This window comes from Theropithecus gelada, chromosome 16, assembly GCF_003255815.1.
Source record: "Theropithecus gelada isolate Dixy chromosome 16, Tgel_1.0, whole genome shotgun sequence".
In the NCBI taxonomy this organism is placed as follows: Eukaryota; Metazoa; Chordata; class Mammalia; order Primates; family Cercopithecidae; genus Theropithecus; species Theropithecus gelada.
The window spans coordinates 24,487,918-24,509,888 of record NC_037684.1 but is presented as its reverse complement, the minus strand read 5'-3'; the positions used below and the strand labels follow the sequence as shown (position 1 = coordinate 24,509,888).

Genomic DNA, 21,971 nt, shown 5'->3' with positions numbered 1-21,971 from the left:
CGCGCCAGAGATCTCAGTCATTTCTTCCCCCTTCACCTCCTTTATAGTTGTAAAACACCAGAGGAAGGAGGGGCTTGGGTTTCGCTGATTCTGCTTAAAAACATCATGGCTTTCTGTTCCATGGGGGTGGGGAGGGGGATGCGTGGAGGGCCCAGCCCGCAAGGGTGACTTTGGTAAAGTCCCTGGTCTCTTGCTGCATAGATGAGGCTGGGGTGCAAGGAGACACCGTCACACGCTGCGAGGTTATTGGCTGGCAGGACCCGGGCCGGACGGTGCGCTACCTCGTACCACCACCAGGAGGCGATTGTTCCCTCTGGCTTTTCCGTTGGGGGTGCTAGAAGGGAGTGCGGAGGTCGGAAGGCAAGAGGGTGTAGACAGCACAGAAATAGTGTGGGGTCGCGTTGGGTGAAGCAAGATCGCAAAGGCCTAGGGCCATAGGTGGAGACCCTCTTCTGTCCGTGGGGAGTCCTTGTGGCCAGGAGAATTTCAGGATCCTGGGTTCCCTCCACAGCAGACTGGAGGGGGGGCGGTCACGCAGCCCAAGGCAACAGTTACAGCGGCGGGAGATGTTCCTTCTCTCACCTGCCAGGGAGCCCCTTCCTCCCAGTTGGTAGGACCAGGAAACACTGCTGCCTTCCAAGGTTTGCGCGCCACCCCGCGATGGGTCAGACTCCAGAACTCAACCGTGCGCAGTGGAGCGGGGGAGGCAGCCGAGGTGGGTTAACTGCATAGATAGGGACGGCTCTGAGCCCCCTTCCCCAAGACCCTAAAGACGAGATTCCAGAAATTCCCGGAGGGACATAGCAAAGCCAAAGGGAAAAGGGAGTAGTAAAACTAACTTTGTCTTTCCCGAATCCCCCTTCCCCGCCCCCTCCGCCGTTGGCCGGGGTGCCCCCCTGCAGGCGGCCAGACTCAGCACGACTTCAGCACCTGTTGCAGGTGGAGGCGCACGTCGGCGGCCGTTTCCCAGGGCACCACGCTGGCACGGAACGAGCTGGGCTCGGCCTTCTGGGCCTCCTGAATGAGGCGGTGCATGGGGTAGCCGCGGCGTGGGAAGGCCACGTCGCCGCCCGCCAGCAGCCCCATGGGGCAGAAGTCGTTGGCGCCGTCGCCCACGTAGAAGAGGCGCTCGAAGTGCACGCCATCGTGGGCCCGCTCGCGCAGGTAGTCGCTGAGCACCTTGTGCTTGCACATGTTGGCGGGGCATCGCGTGCAGCTGTGTGTGTGGAACGGCCGCAGAGCCAGCAGTCCCCGCGCATCCGGCCCCGATGGGTTGCTGAGGATACGGCGGAACAGGCTGTGGTGGCCGGCGGCGCGCAGCGCGCTCTCCACGCCAAAGGTGTTGGCATCGGAGATGAGAATCACCTCGAAGCAGGCGCCCTGTTTAGCCACAAACTGCAGCAGGTCGCCCATGCCTGGCGACAAAGGGATGGCTTCGTAGATGGCACGCAAGTCCCGCGGTCGCACACCCTGCTCGCCCAGGTACTTGAAGACGCGCTGCATGTACTCGTTGTAAAAGCCCTCGCGGTAGGTGGCTCGCAGGCTCTCCGGGAGCCGCTGGCCTGGCGCGGCGCGCACAATGGAATCGTCGCTGTTTTCGTCCACGATAGTCTCATCGAAGTCGAAGGTCAGGAGGAAGCGCGGCGCGCCCTGCGCAGCCATCCCGCCGTCCTGGGAGCAGGGGGGAGAGCAGCAGGAGGAGGAGGAGGAGGGAGCAAGCGAGAGGGGGCGCGGCAGGAGCCCGCCCGGGAGAGGCTGGTTAGCGGGCCACGGCCAGAGGCGCTGGCACATCCAAGACCTGAGGAGGACCCAAGTCTGGTTAAGCTGGGAGGAGTACCCAATGCCACCACCTCTATCCCCAGCCTTCCCTGACTACCCCAGTGGCACCTCTTACTTAACTGCACCGGGGTTTATGCCCAGAGGGCTTCCCAGCACCTGTTTTCGGTACTCTCATCAGGGACCAATGGGGCTTAACAAGGGTCAAAAGAAGGGAAGAGTAGCTTCCGAGGATCACCACTTTGGGGAGGTTTCTGGACTGGACTGTTTTGGAGACTTCCAGTGGCCCCTGTTGTTCGTGTGGATCAAGAGAGGGTGGTGGGAACTCTCCCCTTCCTCATTCCCTGAGGCAGTCAAGGGAAACCACCCATCCACCCAACTGGACCGGCTTCCCCATTCAACTTTTGGGCTGTGGGGAATCTATGGCTCTCTGGGAGCTGCTTCCAGCCCAATGGCACTGGACAGAGGTCTAGGGATGGGGCACAGCTTCTCCAGGGAGTTTGAGGGCCCTGTGCTGACAGCTCATCACTAATCACTTGCCAATTCCCCAGGAGGAACGTGTCAGCGGGTGGGGTTTCTGCCAGAGTCCGAAGCAAGCGGGCAGCAGGAGAAGCAGTGGGGCTTGGGGAGGTAAGAGCCTCCCGCACCAGGCCACGACATACCTGGGAGACAGGTAAGGGAGAAGAGAGAGAGCAGCAGTGGCTGAAAAGGCAGAGGAGTGGGAAGGGCCAGGTAGTGGGGACTTAAGGGGTATGGAAGAGAGGGCTGAAAGGAAATCATGCTAGGGGATCTTGGAGACAGACTGCTGGACAGGAAGACAGAGTAGGGGTAGGGATAGGGGAGTTTCAGGAAGTGGAGACCTTGGGCCAGAGTCATGTTGGACGGGAGGGTAGTAGGCAGCAAGGGAGAGGACAGAGGACAACAGGGGACATGTCAGGGCACAAGGAAAGGCAAGCAATGGAGGCAGCAAGAGCCCTCAGCAGCAAGTCTCCATCACCTTTGCCTGCCAGTGTGTGAGAGGCGCAGAGGGGCAGTGAGCAGGTGATGTGCAGCTTCCAGATACCCACACACTGCTTTTCTCCCGCCCAGCTCCCACCCCAGTTAATTGAGATGGGATTGTTCCTCTTTCTGGTTTCTTCCTAAACCCCTCTCTCATATTCCTGGGGTGCTTATGGCCTGGCACACCTTGTGAAACAGAAGCCCAAGCTCCTCATTTCAGGGCTGGGATTTCGATGGACTATCTGCTGTCCTAACCAAGCTGTCCCTTCCACCTCATCCCTAGAGTCACCCTATGGTCTCATCAACATCCAGTGGGCATTTCGGTGGCCCAGGATCCTTCAAATTGCAGATATAAAGCATCAGGACCCCACACCTGGGATGGAAGCTTCTAGGAAATCATGAAGCTCCAGTAGAGGTGAGGGTAAACCTAAAATGGGCTGGATAGGGCCTCTCCCAAGGCCCTATGGAAAGGTGATGGAAAACTGGGGGCTGAGGCCTCATCCTAGGAGACCCCCAGAGGGACCCACTTACCCTAGATAGGCAGCGGAGGCCAGAAACTGGAAAACAGCCACTCATTGTCGGTGCATTACCGTGGGCACCACCTGTAGGGACTCTGTTGGCCTCCAGCCGTCGTCAAACGTTCCTGACAACCACAAAAGTTCATTTGAGGGTGCCCAGTCAGCTGCCTTTGCTTCCACTAGGAATACCCACCTGGCCCTGGTCCTTCTGCTGAGCCACAGGAGGCACTCCCAGGGTCTTAGCAGAAACAATCCCTCAAATAGGCCCAGCACCTACAACTCTAGAGAGGTTTCAGATGGTATCGGAGACCCAGAGAAGTTAACTGACTTTCCAAAAAGTCACCCACTGTAAATGGCAGACCGATCTCAAACCCACATCTGAGCCTGAGTCCAGTGTTTTTTCTCTAGTATCATCATTGTCCCTTAAATGTGCTTGACACATCATAGTTTACAAACCACCTTTACTTATATTCTCTCACTACTCATTAGTCATAAATTCAGCCAATGAGAAGGGCTCAGAGAGGTTAACTAACCAGCCACGCTGTTTACAGGGGGCATAGACTGCTTCGTGAACGCTTGACCGCAGCTTTGCCTTCCTCGTGCCCTCAAAAAGGAAGATGACCAAAGCTTACTATACCATAGCTGGGGTCTGGGACCCCCAGTCAGGTCTCACAGGTGATCTGGGAATGGCCTCCCTGGTGCTCTCAGGGGTCCGGTAGTCAGACAGGAGAGTCAGGTTGAAATCTCGGCTAGACTTTGGTGTGGCTTTGGGGACTGGGTTTCACCTCTTGGGGACTTCACTAAGAGAGCGGCAAAGGATACCACCTACAACTTCCAGTGCCTCTCTACTCTCCCACCTGTGCTCCTGGGGTTGAGTGAGACCAGAGGCAGCTGGGACAAGATTTAGAAAGATACAGAGAGCCAGAAGACAAGACCTGGAGAGGAGCAAAGGTCTGGCTGGCTGCTGCCCTCTGGTGGTGACAATGGTGACTGTAAACCCCTCTGTCAAGGTGACACTCACCCCTGACTATCCAGGAGGGAGAAGCAATTGCCCCAGGACAGAGACAGGGACATCCCAGGAGCAGGGCACAGGCTCTAGCACTATCCATCTTGTAGCACCCCCTCCCTCACAACACCTGGACCACATATGTGTTAAATCCTTCTGCAGGGATGGAATGCGGCTCTCAGTTTTTTCCAAGAACTTCTAATCTAGGAATTGGGAGAGGTGGTCAAAGCTGAATGAAGCAGTGGGCAAAGAGAGGGTGAGGGATGGGAGAGAAGAGAGGTTAAGGAGGAGGTGGGAGAGAAGGGGAGGGTTGCATGAGGGACAAGGAAATGGCATGGGTTGGAGCTATCCCCAGTCCCTATCTGGAGGGACTTCCAACCTTCCAGATTCCCAGCTGATATCACATGTCCAACCTCAGCCAGGTGATTTATAAGAGAAAGGTGAGGGATGCCACTCCCCTTGTAAAAGCAAACAGGACAGGCACATGCAGCACGTGGAGAAGCAAGGGGCAGATACAAAGATTCCAAGGGGTCACCAGCAGCTACCCAGGGACCAGCTTTCATCCCATAGAGAAGGGTCTCATTACTTTGCCCTCTTCCTTCCTTCCTTCCTTCCTTCCTTCCTTCCTTCCTTCCTTCCTTCCTTCCTTCCTTCCTTCCTCTCTTTCTTTCTTTCCTTTCTCTTTCTTTCCTTTTTCTTTCTTCCTTCCTTCTTTTTCTTTCTTTTCCTTCCTTCCTTCCTTCTCTCGTTCCTTCCTTCCTTCCTTCCTTTTTTCTATTCTATTGACCATTAATTATGGTCAAAACTTCTCATTTTTTCAGCCAGGCAGGGTGGCTTAAGCCTGTAATCCCAACACTTTGGGAGGCCGAGGCAGGCAGATCACTTAAGTCCAGAAGTTTGAGACCAGACTGGGTGACATGGCAAAATCCTGTCTCTTTAAAAACAAAAATGAGCTGGGAATGGTGACTTGTGCCCATAGTCCCAGACACTTGGGAGGCTGAGGCACGAGGATCACTTGAACCCAGGAGACAGAGGTTGCAGTGAGCTGTGATGGTACCACTGCACTCCAGCCTGGGTGACAGAGGGAGTAACCCCATCCCCAAAACACACACACACACACACAAAATTCCTCATATGTCATCATAAAAGACAGTTACATTTTTCTGCTAATAATAGTATCTAGGGGATTCAGTTAAACACTTATTGTTTGGTGAGTTGCCCTTGTTTCTTTTAGTCTCCAAGGCAGAAAGTCGGGCATCTTGGGTTTCTTCCCCTGAAAACTGAGAAGACCATGCCGTGACACCTCGTCCCCACTCCACAGGAGTCAGAGGAACCCCTTCCCCTGTTGGACTTTGGCTCCTGTGATGTTCCAAAAGGTCTCTCACCTCTGACACCTTCGTTCTGAGTCATCAAATCCTTTTGTGGTCACCAGAGTCCCTCAGAGTAGGGGGCAGGATCTGAGCTTCTCTAACAGGCTAGAGAAGGGAGAAGGGTTTCTAGGGGCTTGCAGGGAGTCCATATTCTAGTCCCACCTAAAAGTAGTGCCTACCTCCTTAATTCTGCACCGAGTCAGATTCCTGCCTGCTTCTCCCGCCTTTCACACAAATGCTCTTAGATTAAATATGTGGGAAGGGGGTGGGAGGGAAACAGGCCCCTCTCTGATACAGGCCCTAAGTTTGAAATTCCCTTCCTACTGGGTGGATGGAGTTCCTAGAAAAGTTTTGGCATAGTTTTTCACAGGAAATGTGCAGAATGAGGATGGGGAGGCGAGGACTCCAGAAAGACCACGGTAACAAGCCCTCTCTGTCCAAAAACAAGTCTCCTTGTATCAGTCACTAGAAATCAGATCCAACAACTAAGCTAGAATTCCCTCCCTCTCCCAGACAATGCTCCCAAACATGACCATCTTCCTTGCTCACCACGCCTGAACAGCAGATAGGAAAAACAGAGGCCCAGAGAGGTCAAGCTAACATCCTGGGGGTCACACAGCATCGGAACTGAGATTAGAACTCAGGAGTCTCTGGCGCCTTTTGGGAATATTGCAGCTGGAGCTCCCCCCTTGGCCCTGGAGACTCTCGTGGGCTGAGAGCTTGCGGTCCTGACCAGCTGGCGGTGGTGGCCCTGCGCCCTGGTGCCAGTGAGGCGTCTGGGTCTAGCAGTCACCTCTGGGCACTGCCTGGCTGGGAGGACAATCTGGGAGGGGATCCTAGGGGCAGGGGCAGGGGCAGGGAGGTGGCAGCTGCCGGTAGGGTTGGGGGAGAGATATTTTTAGAGGTGACTAGGAAGCCAGCACTCTGGCGCACCCCCAGCTGGCGGGCGCTGGGCTCCAATGCGGGCGGGGGGTGCGCGGCTGGGGAGGGGTATTGTGGGTGGCAGGGAGCAAGGGGACACCAATTCCTTGGCTTTGCCAGAGTCGGGGACGGAGGGATACCCCAGCACTATGTTCCTGGGTAGGAGAGAGAAGGGCACTCACTCCTGAGCTCCACAACTCCCCCACTGCCACGCGCGTGAAGGAGCGCCTTCAAACTCCACAGCCCCCACCCCGCGCCGGGACCCCAGCCCTCCCCTACCTCCCGGAGCCCAGGACTCACGTGGGGGCGGCGGCGGCAGAGGTCTGTCCCGGCTGAGTTTGGTGTGTAAGAAGTGGGGAAGGGGGCTAGCTGAGGTATTGGGGCGCCGGATGGAGCAAGGGGTGCTTACGGGAATTGGAGGGGACGCGGTGTCTTATCCACCCCCGGATTTCTGGGCTCCGGCTCACGAGTCCCTCCAGTCCCGAGGGACTGAGGACGATGTGCGTCTGAGCCGTCCCCTCCACTTGCCCCCCATCCCCCCGGGCAGCCGCCGCGTCCCCTTTAAATGCCCGGGAGCCGGAGCCCGAGCCGGAGCCGCGGCCGGCGCTGCGGCTGCTGCAGCGGAGCCCACCGCAGTCCCCACACGTCACAAGCGACTGTCCAATCACAGAGGCGCCGGCGCACATCAAAGGGGCGGGCCGCCCGAGGCCACGCCTCCCTCCTCCCCCGGAGCGCCAACCAAGGTGGGATTGGGCGCTTGGGGACAGGGTAGCAGGGTGGCGATGGAGCGCTGCCCTTCCGAGGAGCGTGGGTGGGGGCACCCTCACTAGAGCGGCTGTGGACATAACGCTAAATCCCTGCCCACACACCCCAAATTGCCAGGGCTGTGGACTTTCTCATCCGCCGCCTCCAGGGCTCCGGTTCCTGAGATTTGCAGAAGTGCACCTCCACCTCCTGCCCATTCCGCTCTCGGGTCCTAAACCCAGCGGCGCAGCGTCCCGGCCCGGCTCTCGGGACCCTTTCCCCAGGTTATAGGTTACTGAGGGTTGCGGGGGGTAACGGGAGGAGTGACTCCCCCTCCTCCGCCCGTAAAGTTGGTGGAGGGGGTGGTGACAGACAGTGTGCCCCTTTTGCAAATGGCACTATAAATAAAAAACACACTTTCTCCCCTGCTGCCTAAGAGTCAGTTTCTCCCCAACCCTAATCTCCTCCTTTTGGCCCTCCCAGCCTGCTAGTGAGGAGAAGGAGAAAAGATTGTGTTTAGAGAGGAAAGACGTGAAACTGATATTTACTGAGAACATACGATGAATTGGGCGTTCGGGTTAGGTCGCTGCGTTTATGGCTGAATGTTCACAACACTCGATAAATTATTTGCCTAGCCGTTCAAACCCGGACACACCTGACTCCATTGGGTCACAAAGGGGTGTGTGGGTGGGGAGAATGCACTTTGGAAGGCCAAGGTGGGAGGGTCGCTTGAGCCTCGGAGTTCGAGACCAGCCTGGACAAAATAGGGAGACCCCATCTCTACAAAAAATTAAGAAATTAGCTAGGCATTGTGGCATGCACCTGTATTCCCAGCTCTACTTGGGAGGCTGAGGTGGGAGGATTGCTTGAGCCTGGGAGGTCAAGGCTGCAGTAAACTGTGATCACACCACCACACTCTAGCCTAGGTGAAAGAGTGAGACCCTGTCTCGACCGGGCGCGGTGGCTCAAGCCTGTAATCCCAGCACTTTGGGAGGCCGAGATGGGCGGATCACGAGGTCAGGAGATCGAGACCATCCTGGCTAACACGGTGAAACCCCGTCTCTACTAAAAAAAATACAAAAAACTAGCCGGGCGAGGTGGCGGGCACCTGTAGTCCCAGCTACTCGGGAGGCTGAGGCAGGAGAATGGCGTAAACCCAGGAGGCGGAGCTTGCAGTGAGCTGAGATCCGGCCACTGCACTCCAGCCTGGGCCACAGAGCGAGACTCCGTCTCAAAAACAAAAACAAAAAAAAAGAGTGAGACCCTGTCTCAAAACAAAACAAAACAAAACAACAACAACAACAAAAATGAGCTTGTCTGGGGTCACCCAGGTGGTAGGGCTGGGGTATCAACCTGGTTGCCTTATTCATCACCCCATACTGTCCCTCTCATTGTCTGTCATTCCTCCTCTCCTGTAAGCAACGTGAGGACCATGTTTGTCTTATTGATATACCCCCATTCCCTAGCATAGACAGCCTGGCTGGTATACAGTGGGCCCTGGATGTTTGTTGAGTGAGGCCAGGTGCAGTGGCTTATGCCTGTAATCTCAGCACTTTGGGAGGCTGAAGCAGGTGGATCATCAGAGATTAGGAGTTTGGGACCAGCCTGGCCAACATGATGAAACCCCATCGCTACTAAAAATACAAAAAAAAAAAAAAAAAGCCAGGCATGGTGGCATGTACTCATAATCCCAGCTACTCGGTACTCAGGAGGCTGAGGCAGGAGAATCACTTGAACCCGGGAGGCAGAGGTTGCAGTGAGCCAAAATCATGCCACTGCACTCCAGCCTAGACGACAGAGCAACACTCCATCTCAAAAAAAAAAAAAAAAAAGAAGATGTTGAATGAAACAAGTCCCCTGCTGTGTTTAGCTCCAGGTTAGTACTCCATTTGTGTTCCTTCACTTTGTCTTCACAATAACAGATTGTTCCAGTGTTATTCCATTTTATTTTATCTTATTTTATTTTATTTTTGAGAAACAGTCTCGCTGTGTCACCCAGGCTGGAGTGCAGTGGTGTGATCTCGGCTCACTGCAACCTCTGCCTCCTGGGTTCAAGCGATTCTCCTGCCTCAGCCTTCCAAGCAGCTGGGATTATGGGTACCTGCCCCCATGCCCAGCTAATTTTTGTGTTTTTAGTAGAGACAGGGTTTTACCATGTTTGCCAGGCTGATCTCAAACTCCTGACCTCAGGTGATCAACTCTCCTCGGCCTCCCAAAGTGTTGGGATGTTGGGATTACAGGTGTGAGCCATCATGCCCAGCCCTATCCATCCCCACTTTTTTTTTTTTTTTTTTTTGAGATGGAGTTTCACTCTTGTTGCCCAGGCTGGAGTGCAATGGCGCAATCTCCGGCTCACCACGACCTCCGCCTCCTGGGTTCAAATGATTCTCCTGCCTCAGCCTCCTGGTAGCTGGGATTACAGGCATGTGCCACCATACCCAGTTAATTTCGTATTTTTAGTAGAGTCAGGGTTTCTCCATGTTGGTCAGGGTGGTCTCAAACTCCCAACCTCAGGTGATCCACCCACCTCGGCCTCCCAAAGTGCTGGGATTACAGGCATGAGCCACCACGCCCAGCCTATCCATCTCCATTTTATAAAGAAATTGAGACTCAGAAATAAAAGGATTTTTTCAAGGTCACACAAGTGCCCTGGAGGCAACTGATTCCAATCCTAACCTTTTGAGGCAATTAGCAGCAGTTTCAACCTGATTTCCTAATTCACTGATGGGGTTAGGGAGGGTAGGCAGATGACTTCCTGTGGCCACTGGTGGTTTCAAGTTTTTACTGCCTGGCTGAGTTCTGCCTTCAGTCAGGTGGTGGGAGTGCCAAAGCTCGTGGGTGCTACCTACAAACCACCTTTGTGAAAAAGCTGTAGAAGGCCGGGCGCGGTGGCGCAAGCCTGTAATCCCAGCACTTTGGGAGGCCGAGACGGGTGGATCACGAGGTCAGGAGATCGAGACCGTCCTGGCTAACATGGTGAAACCCCGTCTCTACTAAAAAAATACAAAAAAACTAGCCGGGCGATGTGGCGGGCGCCTGTAGTCCCAGTTACTCAGGAGGCTGAGGCAGGAGAATGGCGTAAACCTGGGAGGCGGAGCTTGCAGTGAGCTGAGATCCGGCCACTGCACTCCAGCCTGGGCCACAGAGCGAGACTCCGTCTCAAAAAAAAAAAAAAAAAAAAGAGAAAAAGCTGTAGAAGCTCCTAAAAGCCAGCCGGATGCGGTGGCTCATGCCTATAATTCCAGCACTTTGGGAGGCCAAGGTGGGCGGATCTCGAGGTCAGGAGTTCAAGACCAGCCTGGCCAACATGGTGAAACCTTGTCTCTATTAAAAATACAAAAATTAACTGGGTGTGGTGGTGTGCACCTATAATCTCAGCTATTTGGGAGGCTGAGGCAGAAGAATTGCTTGAACCTGGGAGGCGAAGGTTGCAGTGAGCAGAGATCATGCAGTCAGGCCTCTGAGCCCAAGCTAAGCCATCATATCCCAGTGACCTGCACGTAGACATCCAGATGGCCTGAAGCAACTGAAGATCCACAGAAGTGAAAATAGCTTAACTGATGATATTCCATTCCATTGTGATTTGTTTCTACCCCACCCTAACTAATCAATGTTCTTTATAATCTCCCCCACCCGTAAGAAGTTTCTTTGTAATTCTCCCCACCCTTGAGAATGTACTTTGTGAGATCCACCCCATGCCCCTAAACCTACAAGAACTCATGATAATCTCACCACCCTTGCTGACTCCTTTTTCGGACTCAGCCCACCTGCACCTTGGTAAAATAAACAGCCTTGTTGATCACACAAAGCCTGTTTGGGGGTCTCTTCACGTGGATGCGTGAGACATTTGGTCCTGAAAAAGAACTATCAGGCCGATTCCCCAGGTATACCTAGGCGAGATTACATAGTTTCCTGCCTAGTTGAAGGGCTTAAAAAGGCATCTTACAAAGCTGTTAATTATGACAAACAAAGCTACCCAAGGTAAAGAACCCATCCCAGTTCATGGCCCGTTTGGCAACAACCCTTAGACACTTTACCACCGTAAACCCAGAGGGGCCAGAAGGCTGTCTTATTCTTTTTTTTTTTTTTTTTTTTTTTTTTTTTTTTTTTTTTTTTTGAGACGGAGTCTCGCTCTGTCACCCAGGCTGGACTGCAGTGGCCGGATCTCAGCTCACTGCAAGCTCCGCCTCCCGGGTTCACGCCATTCTCCGGCCTCAGCCTCCCGAGTAGCTGGGACTACAGGCGCCCGCCACCTCGCCCGGCTAGTTTTTTGTATTTCTTAATAGAGACGGGGTTTCACCGTGTTAGCCAGGATGGTCTCGATCTCCTGACCTCGTGATCCGCCCGTCTCGGCCTCCCAAAGTGCTGGGATTACAGGCTTGAGCCACCGCGCCCGGCCTGCTGTCTTATTCTTAATATGCATTTTATCACCCAGTCAACTCCTGACATTAGAAAAAACTCCAAAAATTAATTTCCAGCCCTCAAACCCCACAACAGAACTCAATTAACCTTGCCTTCAAGGTGTACAATAATAGAGTAGAGGCAGCGTATTTCTGAGTTGCAATTACTTGCCTCCACTGTGAGAGAAACCCCAGCCACATCTCCAGCACACAAGAACTTCAAAATGCCTGAACCACAGTGGCCAGGTGTTCCTTCAGGACCTCCTCCCCCAGGATCTTGCTTCAAGTGCCAGAAATCTGACCACTGGGCCAAGGAATGCCCGCAGCCCGGGATTCCTCCTAAGCCGTGTCGCATCTGTGCGGGACCTCACTGGAAATTGGACTGTCCAGCTGGCCCAAGGCTCTGACTGATTCCTTCCCAGATCTTCTCGGCTTAGCAGCTGAAGACTGACACTGCCCGATCGCCTCGGAAGCCTCCTGGACCATCACAGACGCTTTGGGTAGCTCTTACAGTAGAGGGTCCATCCCCTTCTTAATTAATACAGAGGCTACCCACTCCATTACCTTCTTTTCAAAGTCCTTTTTCCTTTGCCTCCATAACTGTTGTGGGTATTGACGGCCAGGCTCTAAACCTCCTAAAACTCCCCGACTGTGGTGCCAACTTAGACAATACTCTTTTAAGCACTCCTTTTTAGTTATCCCCACCTGCCCAGCTCCCTTATTAGGTCAAGACATTTTAACTAAATTATCTGCTTCCCTGACTATTCCTGGGCTACAGCCACACCTCACTGCCACCTTTTCCCCCAGTTCAAAGCCTCCTTCACATCCTCTCCTTGTATGTCCCCACCTTAATCCACAAGTATAGGATACCTCTAGTCCCTCCTTGGTGACAAATGATGCACCCCTTACCATCCCCTTAAAACCTAATCACACTTACACTGCTCAATGCCAATATCCCATCCCACAGCACGCTTTAAAAGGATTAAAGCCTGTTATCACTTGCCTGTTAAAGCATGGTCTTTTAAAGCCTGTAAACTCTCCTTATAATTCCCCTATTTTACCTGTCCAAAAACCGGACAAGCCTTACAGGTTAGTTCAGGATCTGTGCCTTATCAACCAAATTGTCTTGCCTATCCACCCCGTGGTGCCAAAGCCATATACTCTGCTATCCTCGATGCCTCCCTCCACAACCCCTCCGTAACCCATTATTCTGTTCTGGATCTCAAACATGCTTTCTTTACTGTTCCTTGCACCCTTCATCCCAGCCTCGCTTCGCTTTCACTTGGACTAACCCTGACACTCATCAGGCTCAGCAAATTACCTGGGCTGTACTGCTGCAAGGCTTCACAGACAGCCCCCATTACTTCAGTCAAGCCCAAATTTCTTCCTCATCCATTACCGATCTCGGCATAATTCTTTATGAAAACAGACATGCTTTCCCTGCTGATCGTGTCTGGCTAATCTCCCAAACCCCAACCCATTCTACGAAACAACTCTTTTCCTTCCTAGGCGTGGTTAGGTACGTCCACCTTTGGATACCCAGTTTTACCATCCTGACTAAACCATTATGTAAATTCACAAAACCAAACCTAGCCGACCCCATAGATCCTAAATCCTTTCGCCACTCCTCTTTCCGTTCATTAAAAACAGCCCTAGAAGCTGCCCCCACACTAGCTCTCCCTAACTCATCCCAACCCTTTTCATTACACACAGCCGAAGTGCAGGGCTGTGCAGGGCTGTGCGGTTTGAGTTCTTACACAAAAGCCAGTACCGCGCCCTGTAGCCTTTCTATCCAACAACTTGACCTTACTGTTTTAGCCTAGCCCTCATGTTTGTGTGTAGTGGCTGCTGCCGCCCTAATACTTTCAGAGGCCCTCAAAATCACAAACTATGCTCAACTCACTCTCTACAGTTCTCATAACTTCCAAAATCTATTTTCTTCCTCACACCTGATGCATATACTTTCTGCTCCCCGGCTCCTTCAGCTATACTCACTCTTTGTTGAGTCTCCCACAATTACTATTGTTCCTGGCCCAGACTTCAATCCGGCCTCCCACATTATTCCGGCTACCACACCTGACCCCCACGACTGTATCTCTCCAATCCACCTGACATTCACCCCATTTCCCCATATTTCCTTCTTTCCTGTTCCTCACCCTGGTTTATTGATGGCAGTTCCACCAGGCCTACTCGCCACACACCAGCAAAGGCAGCCTATGCTATAGTATCTTCCACATCTATCGTTGAGGCTACTGCTCTGCCCCCCTCCACTACCTCTCAGCAAGCCAAACTCATTGCCTTAATTCGGGCCCTCGCTCTTGCAAAGGGACTATGCGTCAATATTTATACTGACCCCATATCCTGCACCACTGTGCTGTTTTATGGGCTGAAAGGTTTCCTCACTACGCAAGAGTCCTCCATCATTAATGCCTCTTTAATAAAAACTCTCCTCAGGCCGCTTTGCTTCCAAAGGAAGTTGGAGTCATACACTACAAGGACCATCAAAAGGCATCAGATCCCATCGCTCAGGGCAACCCTTATGCTGATAAGGTAGCTAAAAAAGCAGCTAGCCTTCCAACTTCTGTCCCTCACGGCAGTTTTTCTCCTTCTCATCTGGTCACTCCCACCTACTTCCCCACTGAAACTTCCACCTATCAATCTCTTCCCACACAAGGCGAATGGTTCTCAGACCAAGGAAAGTATCTCCTTCCAGCCTCACAGGCCCATTCTATTCTATTGTCATTTCACAACCTCTTGCATGTAGGTTACAAGCCACTAGCCCACCTCTTAGAACCTCTCATTTCCTTTCCATTGTGGAAATCTATCCTTAAGGAACTCACTTCTCAGTGTTCCCTCTGCTGTTCTACTACTCCTCAGGGATTGTTCACGCCCCCTCCCTTCCCTACACATCAAGTTCAGGGATTTGCTCCTGCCCAGGTCTGGCAAATTGACTTTACTCACGTGCCTCGAGTCAGGAAACTAAAACACCTCTAGGTCTAGGTAGACACTTTCACTGGATGGGTAGAGGCCTTTCCCACAGGGTCTGAGAAGGCCACCGCGGTCATTTCTTCCCTTCTGTCAGACATAATTCCTCGGTTTGGCCTTCCCACCTCAGTTTCTTAGGTTCTTGGTATTCAGTGGCACCTGGTTTTATCTCAAACTGCCACCCTTAAGTCTCTCTTGAAGTGGATAGAAGATCTTCAGTGACAAAGTACACTCCAATACTTTCACCCTGATGAAGTCCTATACTTTACTTTTATACTTACTCCTATTCTCGTTCCTGTTCCTACGCCACCCTCTACCTCTCACCAGCTATCTCCACCACACTATCAATCTCAGTCACTCTCTCCCAGCCGTTTCTAATCCTTCTTTAACAAACAATTGCTGGCTTTGCATTTCTCTTTCCTCCAAAACCGCCAAGGCCTCGACTTACTCACTGCTAAAAAAAGAGGACTCTGTATATTTTTAAATGAAGAGTGCTGTTTTTACCTAAATTAATCTGGCATGGTATATGACAACATAAAAAAACTCAAGGATAGAGCCTAAACTTGTGCCAACCAAGCAAGTAATTAAGCCAAACCCCCTTCAACACTCTGTAATTGGAGGTCCTGGGTACTCCCAGTTCTTGGTCCTTTAATACCTGTTTTTCTCCTTCTTTTATTCGGACCTTGTGTCTTTCATTTAGTTTCTCAATTCATACAAAACCACGTCCAGTCCGTAACCAATAATATTATATGACAAATGCTCCTTCTAGCAACCCCACAATATCACCCCTTACCCCAAAATCTTTCTTCAGTTGAATCTTTCCCACTGTAGGTTCCCACACCGCCCCTAATCCTGCTCGAAGCAGCCCTGAGAAACATCGCCCATTATCTCTCCATACCACCCCCAAACATTTTCGCCACCTCAACACTTCACCACCATTTTGTTTTATTTTTCTTATTAATATAAGAAGACAGGAATGTCAGGCCTCTGAGCCCAAGCTAAGCCATCATATCCCAGTGACCTGCATGTATACATCCAGATGGCCTGAAGCAACTGAAGAGCCACAGAAGTGAAAATAGATTAACTGATGACATTCCATTCCATTGTGATTTGTTTCTACCCCACCCTAACTGATCAATGTTCTTTATAATCTCCCCCACCCGTAAGAAGTTTCTTTGTAATTCTCCCCACCCTTGAGAATGTACTTTGTGAGATCCACCCCCTGGCCCCAAAACATTGCTCTTAACTCCACCGCCTATCCCAAAACCTATAAGAACTCATGACAATCCCACCACCCTTACTGACTCCTTTTTCGGACTCAGCCCGCCTGCACCCTGGTGAAATAAACAGCTTTGTTGCTCACACAAAGCCTGTTTGGGGGTCTCTTCACATGGATGTGTGAGACACATGCCACTGCTCAACAGTCTGGGCAACAGAGCAAGACTCTGTCTCAGAGGAAACAAAACAAAACAAAAAAAAACCTCCTAAATGCCAAAGCATCAGGACACAATCCTCTCTCTCTTTCAGCTTTCTTTCTTTTTGGGGGGCAGGGACGAAATCTCGCTCTGTCGCCCAGGCTGAAGTGCAGTGGCGCGATATTGGCTCACTGCAATCTCCGCCTCCCGGGTTCATGCCATTCTCCTGCCTTACCCTCCGAGTAGCTGGGACTACAGGCGCCCGCCACCACACCCGGCTAATTTTTTTGTATTTTTTAGTAGAGACGGGGTTTCACCACGTTAGCCAGGATGGTCTCGATCTCCTGACCTCGTGATCCACCCGCTTCAGCCTCCCAAAGTGCTGGGATTATAGGCGTGAGCCACCACGCCCGGCCCTTTTCAGCTCTCTTTACTTTCCGTTTTCCTTGTACCAGTGAGTTGGATGATCAGTCATGTACCTAAACATGGGGATAGAAAGGGAATGGGAAACCCATCCCCCATTCAGTTAAGACCTCTGCCCAGCACATGGGCCGCAGATCCTCTTCTCCTCGTGTGAGTTTCACCTTAGGACTCAAGTCAGCCAACCTGGCAGAGCTAGTGAACAGGAGTCATCTTAGGTGACAGTGTAACCGCCCAAGGGGTTTGCCTTGTCCGCTGCCTAGGATAGCCGATTTATCAAGACAGGGTAATTATAATAGAGAAAGAGTAATTCATGCAGAGCCAGCTGTGCCGGAGACTGGAGTTTTATTATTACTCAAATCAGTCTTCCTCAAAACTCTTTTATTATTACTCAAATCCTTCTCCCCGAACACTGGGGATCAGAATTTTTCAGGATAATTTGGTGGGTAGGGACCAGTGAATCGGGAGTTCTGATTGGTTCGCGCAGGGATGAACGCATGGGGAGTGGCAGTTGTTCTCTTCTGCTGAGTCAGTTCCTGGGTGGGGGCCACAGAACTGGTTGGCAGGTCCGGATGGGGCCCTCTGGTTGTTAGAAATGCAAAAACCTGAAAAGACATCTCAAAAGGCCAATCTTAGGTTCACAATAGTGATGTGACCTTTGAGAGTAATTTAGGGAAGTTGCAAATCTTATAACCTCTGGAATAATGGCTGGTAATATTTAGAATTCCAGCCCCTTTCATCTTGACTTGGTGACTGGTGGCCTTTCATTAGTTTTACCAGAACAGTTTAGCCTTTTGGGAGGGGCTATTAGATAAACTATACCCTAAGTTTCTTTCCAAAGCTAGTTCGGCCTACGCTTAGGAATGAAGGACAGTTTAGAGGTTAGAAACAAGATGGGGTCAATTAGGTCTGATATCTTTTACTATCATAATTTTCTCAGTTACGATTTTTGCAAAGGTGGTTTCAATAGGGCTCACTTGAGTTCCTGGTGAACCCTGACTCAGGCTGCCAGGGACAGCTCAGTCCACCTGGTCTTCACAAAGAGGGTGTGTCACTTGCCCAAGGTTTCAGCGCTAGAGCCAAAGAGGCCAAGAGTCCAAGAATGTGGCCTCGTGCTCTCTAATAGGCCTCCTTCCTGGTGGTGGGAGATGCAAAGGTGAGAGGGAGGGGCCGATGGGCATGAGTTCAACCCGCACACTCCACCTGGAAAGGATGAACGAGTTTTGGGAATCGACTAGGTGCCAGGCACATGATCCCCCTACCACCCTGGAAATGGGGTTTCGCGCAGCATTCCCATCTTCACACATGAAAAAAGCAGAAGCTCTGGGGCATTAAGAAAGCGCCTGGTGGGGAGCGGGGAGGAGGGGCCAAGGTTGAAAGCCCATGTATTGGGTACTGTGTGCTCACTTCCTGAGTGACAGGTTTAGTCATACGCCAAACCTCAGCATAACACAATATAGCTTTGTGTTGTTGTTTGTTGTTGTTTTTGAGATGGAGTCCTCGCTCTGTTGCCAGGCTGGAGTGCAGTGGGGTGATCTCGGCTCCCTGTATACCTTTATAATCTGCATGTATATCTCTGGAATCTAAAATAAAAGCTGAAAGACAAAAACAAAACAAACAAACAAACAAAAAACAAAGAAAGCGTCTTGCCCAAGAGCTCTGTGTAGCAAGTGGTGGTCAGGCTGGATGGTGCAGGTCTGCACTGTTCTATCTGCCCCCAGAAAGCAAAAGGACAGGGCCCTCAGTGATCTGAGGACTGATGAGGGTGGGCTTAGGAGGAAGAGGCCACCGAGGGTGTCCTCGTGCTGGCAATTCTGTGAGATGTGCTGCAGGGCATTCTGCGACTACAGCCTTGTGCTGGGGGTTAGTGACCAGGGCTGACTAGACCCCTTTCTTGGCTTCACGGTTCTTTTCCAAGACAACAAAAAGTACGTACTGCATGCTCAGCACTAAGAGGCTCCACTTACTTCATTCATTCTCACATCAGCCCTGTAATCTACTCATTCTCCCATTTTACATATGAGAAACAGGAGGAACAGGATGTATGTAATTGGCCCAAGGTCACAGAGCCAAGAGGTGGCTGAAGCCAGATTTGAACCGAGGCATTCAGCTAAGAAACTGCATTCTTAAGCAAAACATCACAAGACCTGCCCTAAAGAAAGTGTTCCTGCCTCCTGCGAGGCAAGGTGATGCCCTGGGGGAAAGGAAGGAGGAGAAAGGCTTGTGTTCTTAAATTAAGTATTTTCTCTAGGGATCGCACCTTTTGACCAACTAAGGTTGAGAATTCCTTGAGTTATGGCTTAGAGAACAGTCTGACTTGCAATCAGGATAGCTGAGTTTGAACTTGCGTGACTTGAAACAAGCTCTCTTTTGTTTTATTTATTTATATTTATTTATTTATTTATTTATTTATTTATTTATTTATTTATTTATTTAGAGTTCTCATTCTGTCACCCAGGCTGGAGTGGAGTGGCCTGATCCTGGCTCACTGCAACCTCCGCCTCCCAGGTTCAAGCCATTCTTATGTCTCAGCCTCCTGAGTAGCTGGGATTACAGGGGTGCACCACCACACCCAGCTAATTTTTGTATATATATATTTTTTTGTAGAGACGAGGTTTCACCATGTTGGCCAGGCTGGTCTTGAACCCCTGAACTCAGGTGATCCGCCTGACTCGGCCTCCCAAAGTGCTGGGATTACAGGCATGAGCCACCGCGCCCAGCCATAGACAAGTTGCTCCCCTTTGGACCTCATCTCCCTACTTGGGCAGAAGCTTGTCAAGATCTGACTGGTTTTGAGGATCCTCTGTGATGTAAAGAGACTAGAGAGGGAGTCCTGGTTGGCTTCCCCTGCTCCACAGCATAGTAGAAGTGAAACTGCCTCCAAGAACCTTCATTTCTAAACCAGAGCTAGCCCCAGGCTTCTCTCTCCTCACAGCCCCGGAAGAGGTCCAAAGGACAGGGCCAGAGCAAGGACAGGGGTTAGAGGGATCTCAGGCAGTACAGGAGGAGCTGGGGGCAGAAACATCTCTGCTCCCCTCTCTGCACAGGCAGCAGCCTGCCTGGTCGCCTGGGTCCCTAGCCCAAGGACGGCTCGGTAATAAACACTTTTGAAATATTCCGGCCTGAGTCCTTGAGTTCACTCAAACGCGCAGAAACCTGTCTGCTTTCCCTGTGGCACTCGGGCATTCCCCACGTCTGCCTCCCACCCACTTCCCTCTAGAGAAAGGCTTAGTTTTATTTTCCAAACTCGGGCTGTGAATCGGTCCTCCAAAGTCTAGTAACTGGCTCACATATCACCCTGTGGCTCTGGCTAGCCTGCTAAACCTGAGTTTTGAATTGACCTTTAATTGCTCTAAATGGGCTACCCGACCCTACCCCATCCTGGGAAGATTCTGGCAGTGATATAGATCAAGGCTTAGATCTTTTTTTCTTTTTTTTTTTTTGAGATGGAGTCTCACTCTTGTCCCCCAGGCTGGAGAGCAGTGGCATGATCTTGGCTAACTGCAACCTCTGCCTCCTGGACTCAAGCGATTCTCCTGCCTCAGCCTCCTGAGTAGCTAGGATTACAGGCGCCTGCCAGCACGCCTAGCTAGTTTTTTTATTTTTAGTAGAGACGGGATTTCACCATGTTGGCCAGGCTTGTCTCAAACTCCTGACCTCAAGTGATCCTCCCACCTCGGCCTCCCAAAGTACTGAGATTACAGGTGTGAGCCACCGCACCCAGCCAGATCCTGCAGATAGCGGTGGACAGTCTATATTCTCCTGCTCTCCCAGGCATCCCTACAACATGGCATTCATTTGTTTGTGCTCTCATTCATTCAATGAATATAATGAAGTTAACTGCATCCGGCCCTGGGAGATAATGATATTGAACAAGACATAGATCCTGCCCTCTGGAAGCCTGTTTTTTTTCTTTTCTTTTTTTTTTTTTTTTGGACAGGATCTCACTCTGTTGCCCAGGCTGGAGTTCAGAGGTGCGTGCAGTCATGGCTCACTGCAGCCTTGAAAGACTCAAGCTATTCTCACACCTCGGCCTCCCGAGTAGCTGGGACTACAGGTGTGCGTCACTATGTCTGACAAAAATTTGTTTGGATTTTTTGTAGAGATGGGGTTTCACCATGTTGCCTAGGATGATCTTGAACTCCCGGGCTCAAGTGATCCTCCTACCTTGGCCTCCCAAAGTGCTGAGATTACAGGTGTGAGCCACCTTGCCTGGCCTCAGAAGCTTATAGTCTAGAGAAGAGACCTGACAAGCAAACAGCCCTTCCCAAACAAGTGTCAGGGAAGAACAACTGGCAGATCTGCTGTGCCCACCAAGGGAATTCTGTCCTGTCTCATCCTTTTCTTTTTTTTTTGGAGACAGAATCTCACTCTGTCTCCCAGGCTGGAGTGCAATGGCACAACCTTGGCTCACTGCAATCTCCGCCTCCCGGGTTCAAGCAATTCTCATGCCTCACCTTCCCGAGTAGCTGGGATTACAGGCGTCCACCATCATGCCCAGCTGATTTTTGTATTTTTAGTAGAGATGGGGTTTCACCATGTTGGCCAGGCTGGTCTCTAACTCCTGACCTTAAGTAATCCGCCCGCCTTGGCCTCCCAAAGTGCTGGGATTATAGGCGTGAGCCACTGCACCTGGCTTGTCCCATCCACTTCTTGTTATTGGTTGCTGTGGGCGGTCCCCTCCTCTCACCCCTCCACCTGCCCTTGGCAGCTTAGAGATGATACCCCATCTACATCCCTCCTTCCCTGCCTTCCCCAGTCCCAGGCCCCTCTCCCTACAACAGACTTACCTTGACAGAGCTGTCCACTGTCCTCCTCACTTAGCAGCAATAATGGGGGGAACATGGCAAGGGGAAAAGGACAGAGAAGTGAATAAACAAACGAACCCACTTTCTGCCACCCAGCAGATACCCACGACAGGTAAAGGAGAGAAAGCAGTCCCACAGACACCCCTCTCTGCTGGAAAGTCCTTTCTATCTGACTCCAGTCCCACTTGCTGGAGGAGTTCCCCTCATTTCGTTTCTGAGACAGCCTCCTTCTGTGTAATAACTATTCAGAGACTTGAAATCTGCCTCTCTGGTTTCTTCTGTCTTTGCAAATGTCACATTAAAGAGAACAAGGTCGGCCGGGCGCGGTGGCTCAAGCCTGTAATCCCAGCACTTTGGGAGGCCGAGATGGGCGGATCACGAGGTCAGGAGATCGAGACCATCCTGGCTAACACGGTGAAACCCCGTCTCTACTAAGAAATACAAAAAAAAAATAGCCGGGCGAGGTGGCAGCGCCTGTAGTCCCAGCTACTCGGGAGGCTGAGGCCGGAGAATGGTGTGAACCCAGGAGGCGGAGCTTGCAGTGAGCTGAGATCCGGCCACTGCACTCCAGCCTGGGCGACAGAGCCAGACTCCGTCTCAAAAAAAAAA

The 21,971-nt window shown here is 51.6% G+C and overlaps 1 protein-coding gene across 5 annotated transcripts; it reads right to left on the bottom strand.

Moving 5' to 3' along the window:
* Window positions 1-24: 24 nt before the first annotated feature.
* Window positions 25-7,192, bottom strand: PHOSPHO1 (phosphoethanolamine/phosphocholine phosphatase). 5 transcript variants are annotated; one of them, XM_025362744.1, is made up of 4 exons: window positions 6,891-7,190; window positions 3,307-3,418; window positions 2,317-2,438; window positions 820-1,798 (listed from the first exon to the last, which is right to left on the bottom strand). In XM_025362744.1, exons 2-4 carry the CDS (start codon window positions 3,349-3,351, stop codon window positions 913-915), a joined length of 1,053 nt encoding a protein of 350 aa, XP_025218529.1. In that variant the 5' UTR covers window positions 3,352-3,418; window positions 6,891-7,190; the 3' UTR covers window positions 820-912. The 5 variants fall into 5 exon arrangements, with proteins under 5 accessions (XP_025218530.1, XP_025218531.1, XP_025218532.1 ...); XM_025362745.1 differs by lacking the exon at window positions 2,317-2,438 and having other exon boundaries at window positions 25-1,798; window positions 6,891-7,192; XM_025362746.1 differs by lacking the exon at window positions 2,317-2,438 and having other exon boundaries at window positions 25-1,671.
* Window positions 7,193-21,971: the final 14,779 nt, after the last annotated feature.

Coding starts and splice junctions, on each gene's coding strand:
- PHOSPHO1 (XM_025362744.1), bottom strand. CDS start 3,351: ATGAGTGGCTGTTTTCCAGTTTCTGGCCTCCGCTGCCTATCTAGG. Junction 2,439..3,306: donor GCCTCCGCTGCCTATCTAGG/GTAAGTGGGTCC, acceptor CCTGTCTCCCAG/GTATGTCGTGGCCTGGTGCG. Junction 1,799..2,316: donor ACGTTCCTCCTGGGGAATTG/GCAAGTGATTAG, acceptor GGTCCTCCTCAG/GTCTTGGATGTGCCAGCGCC.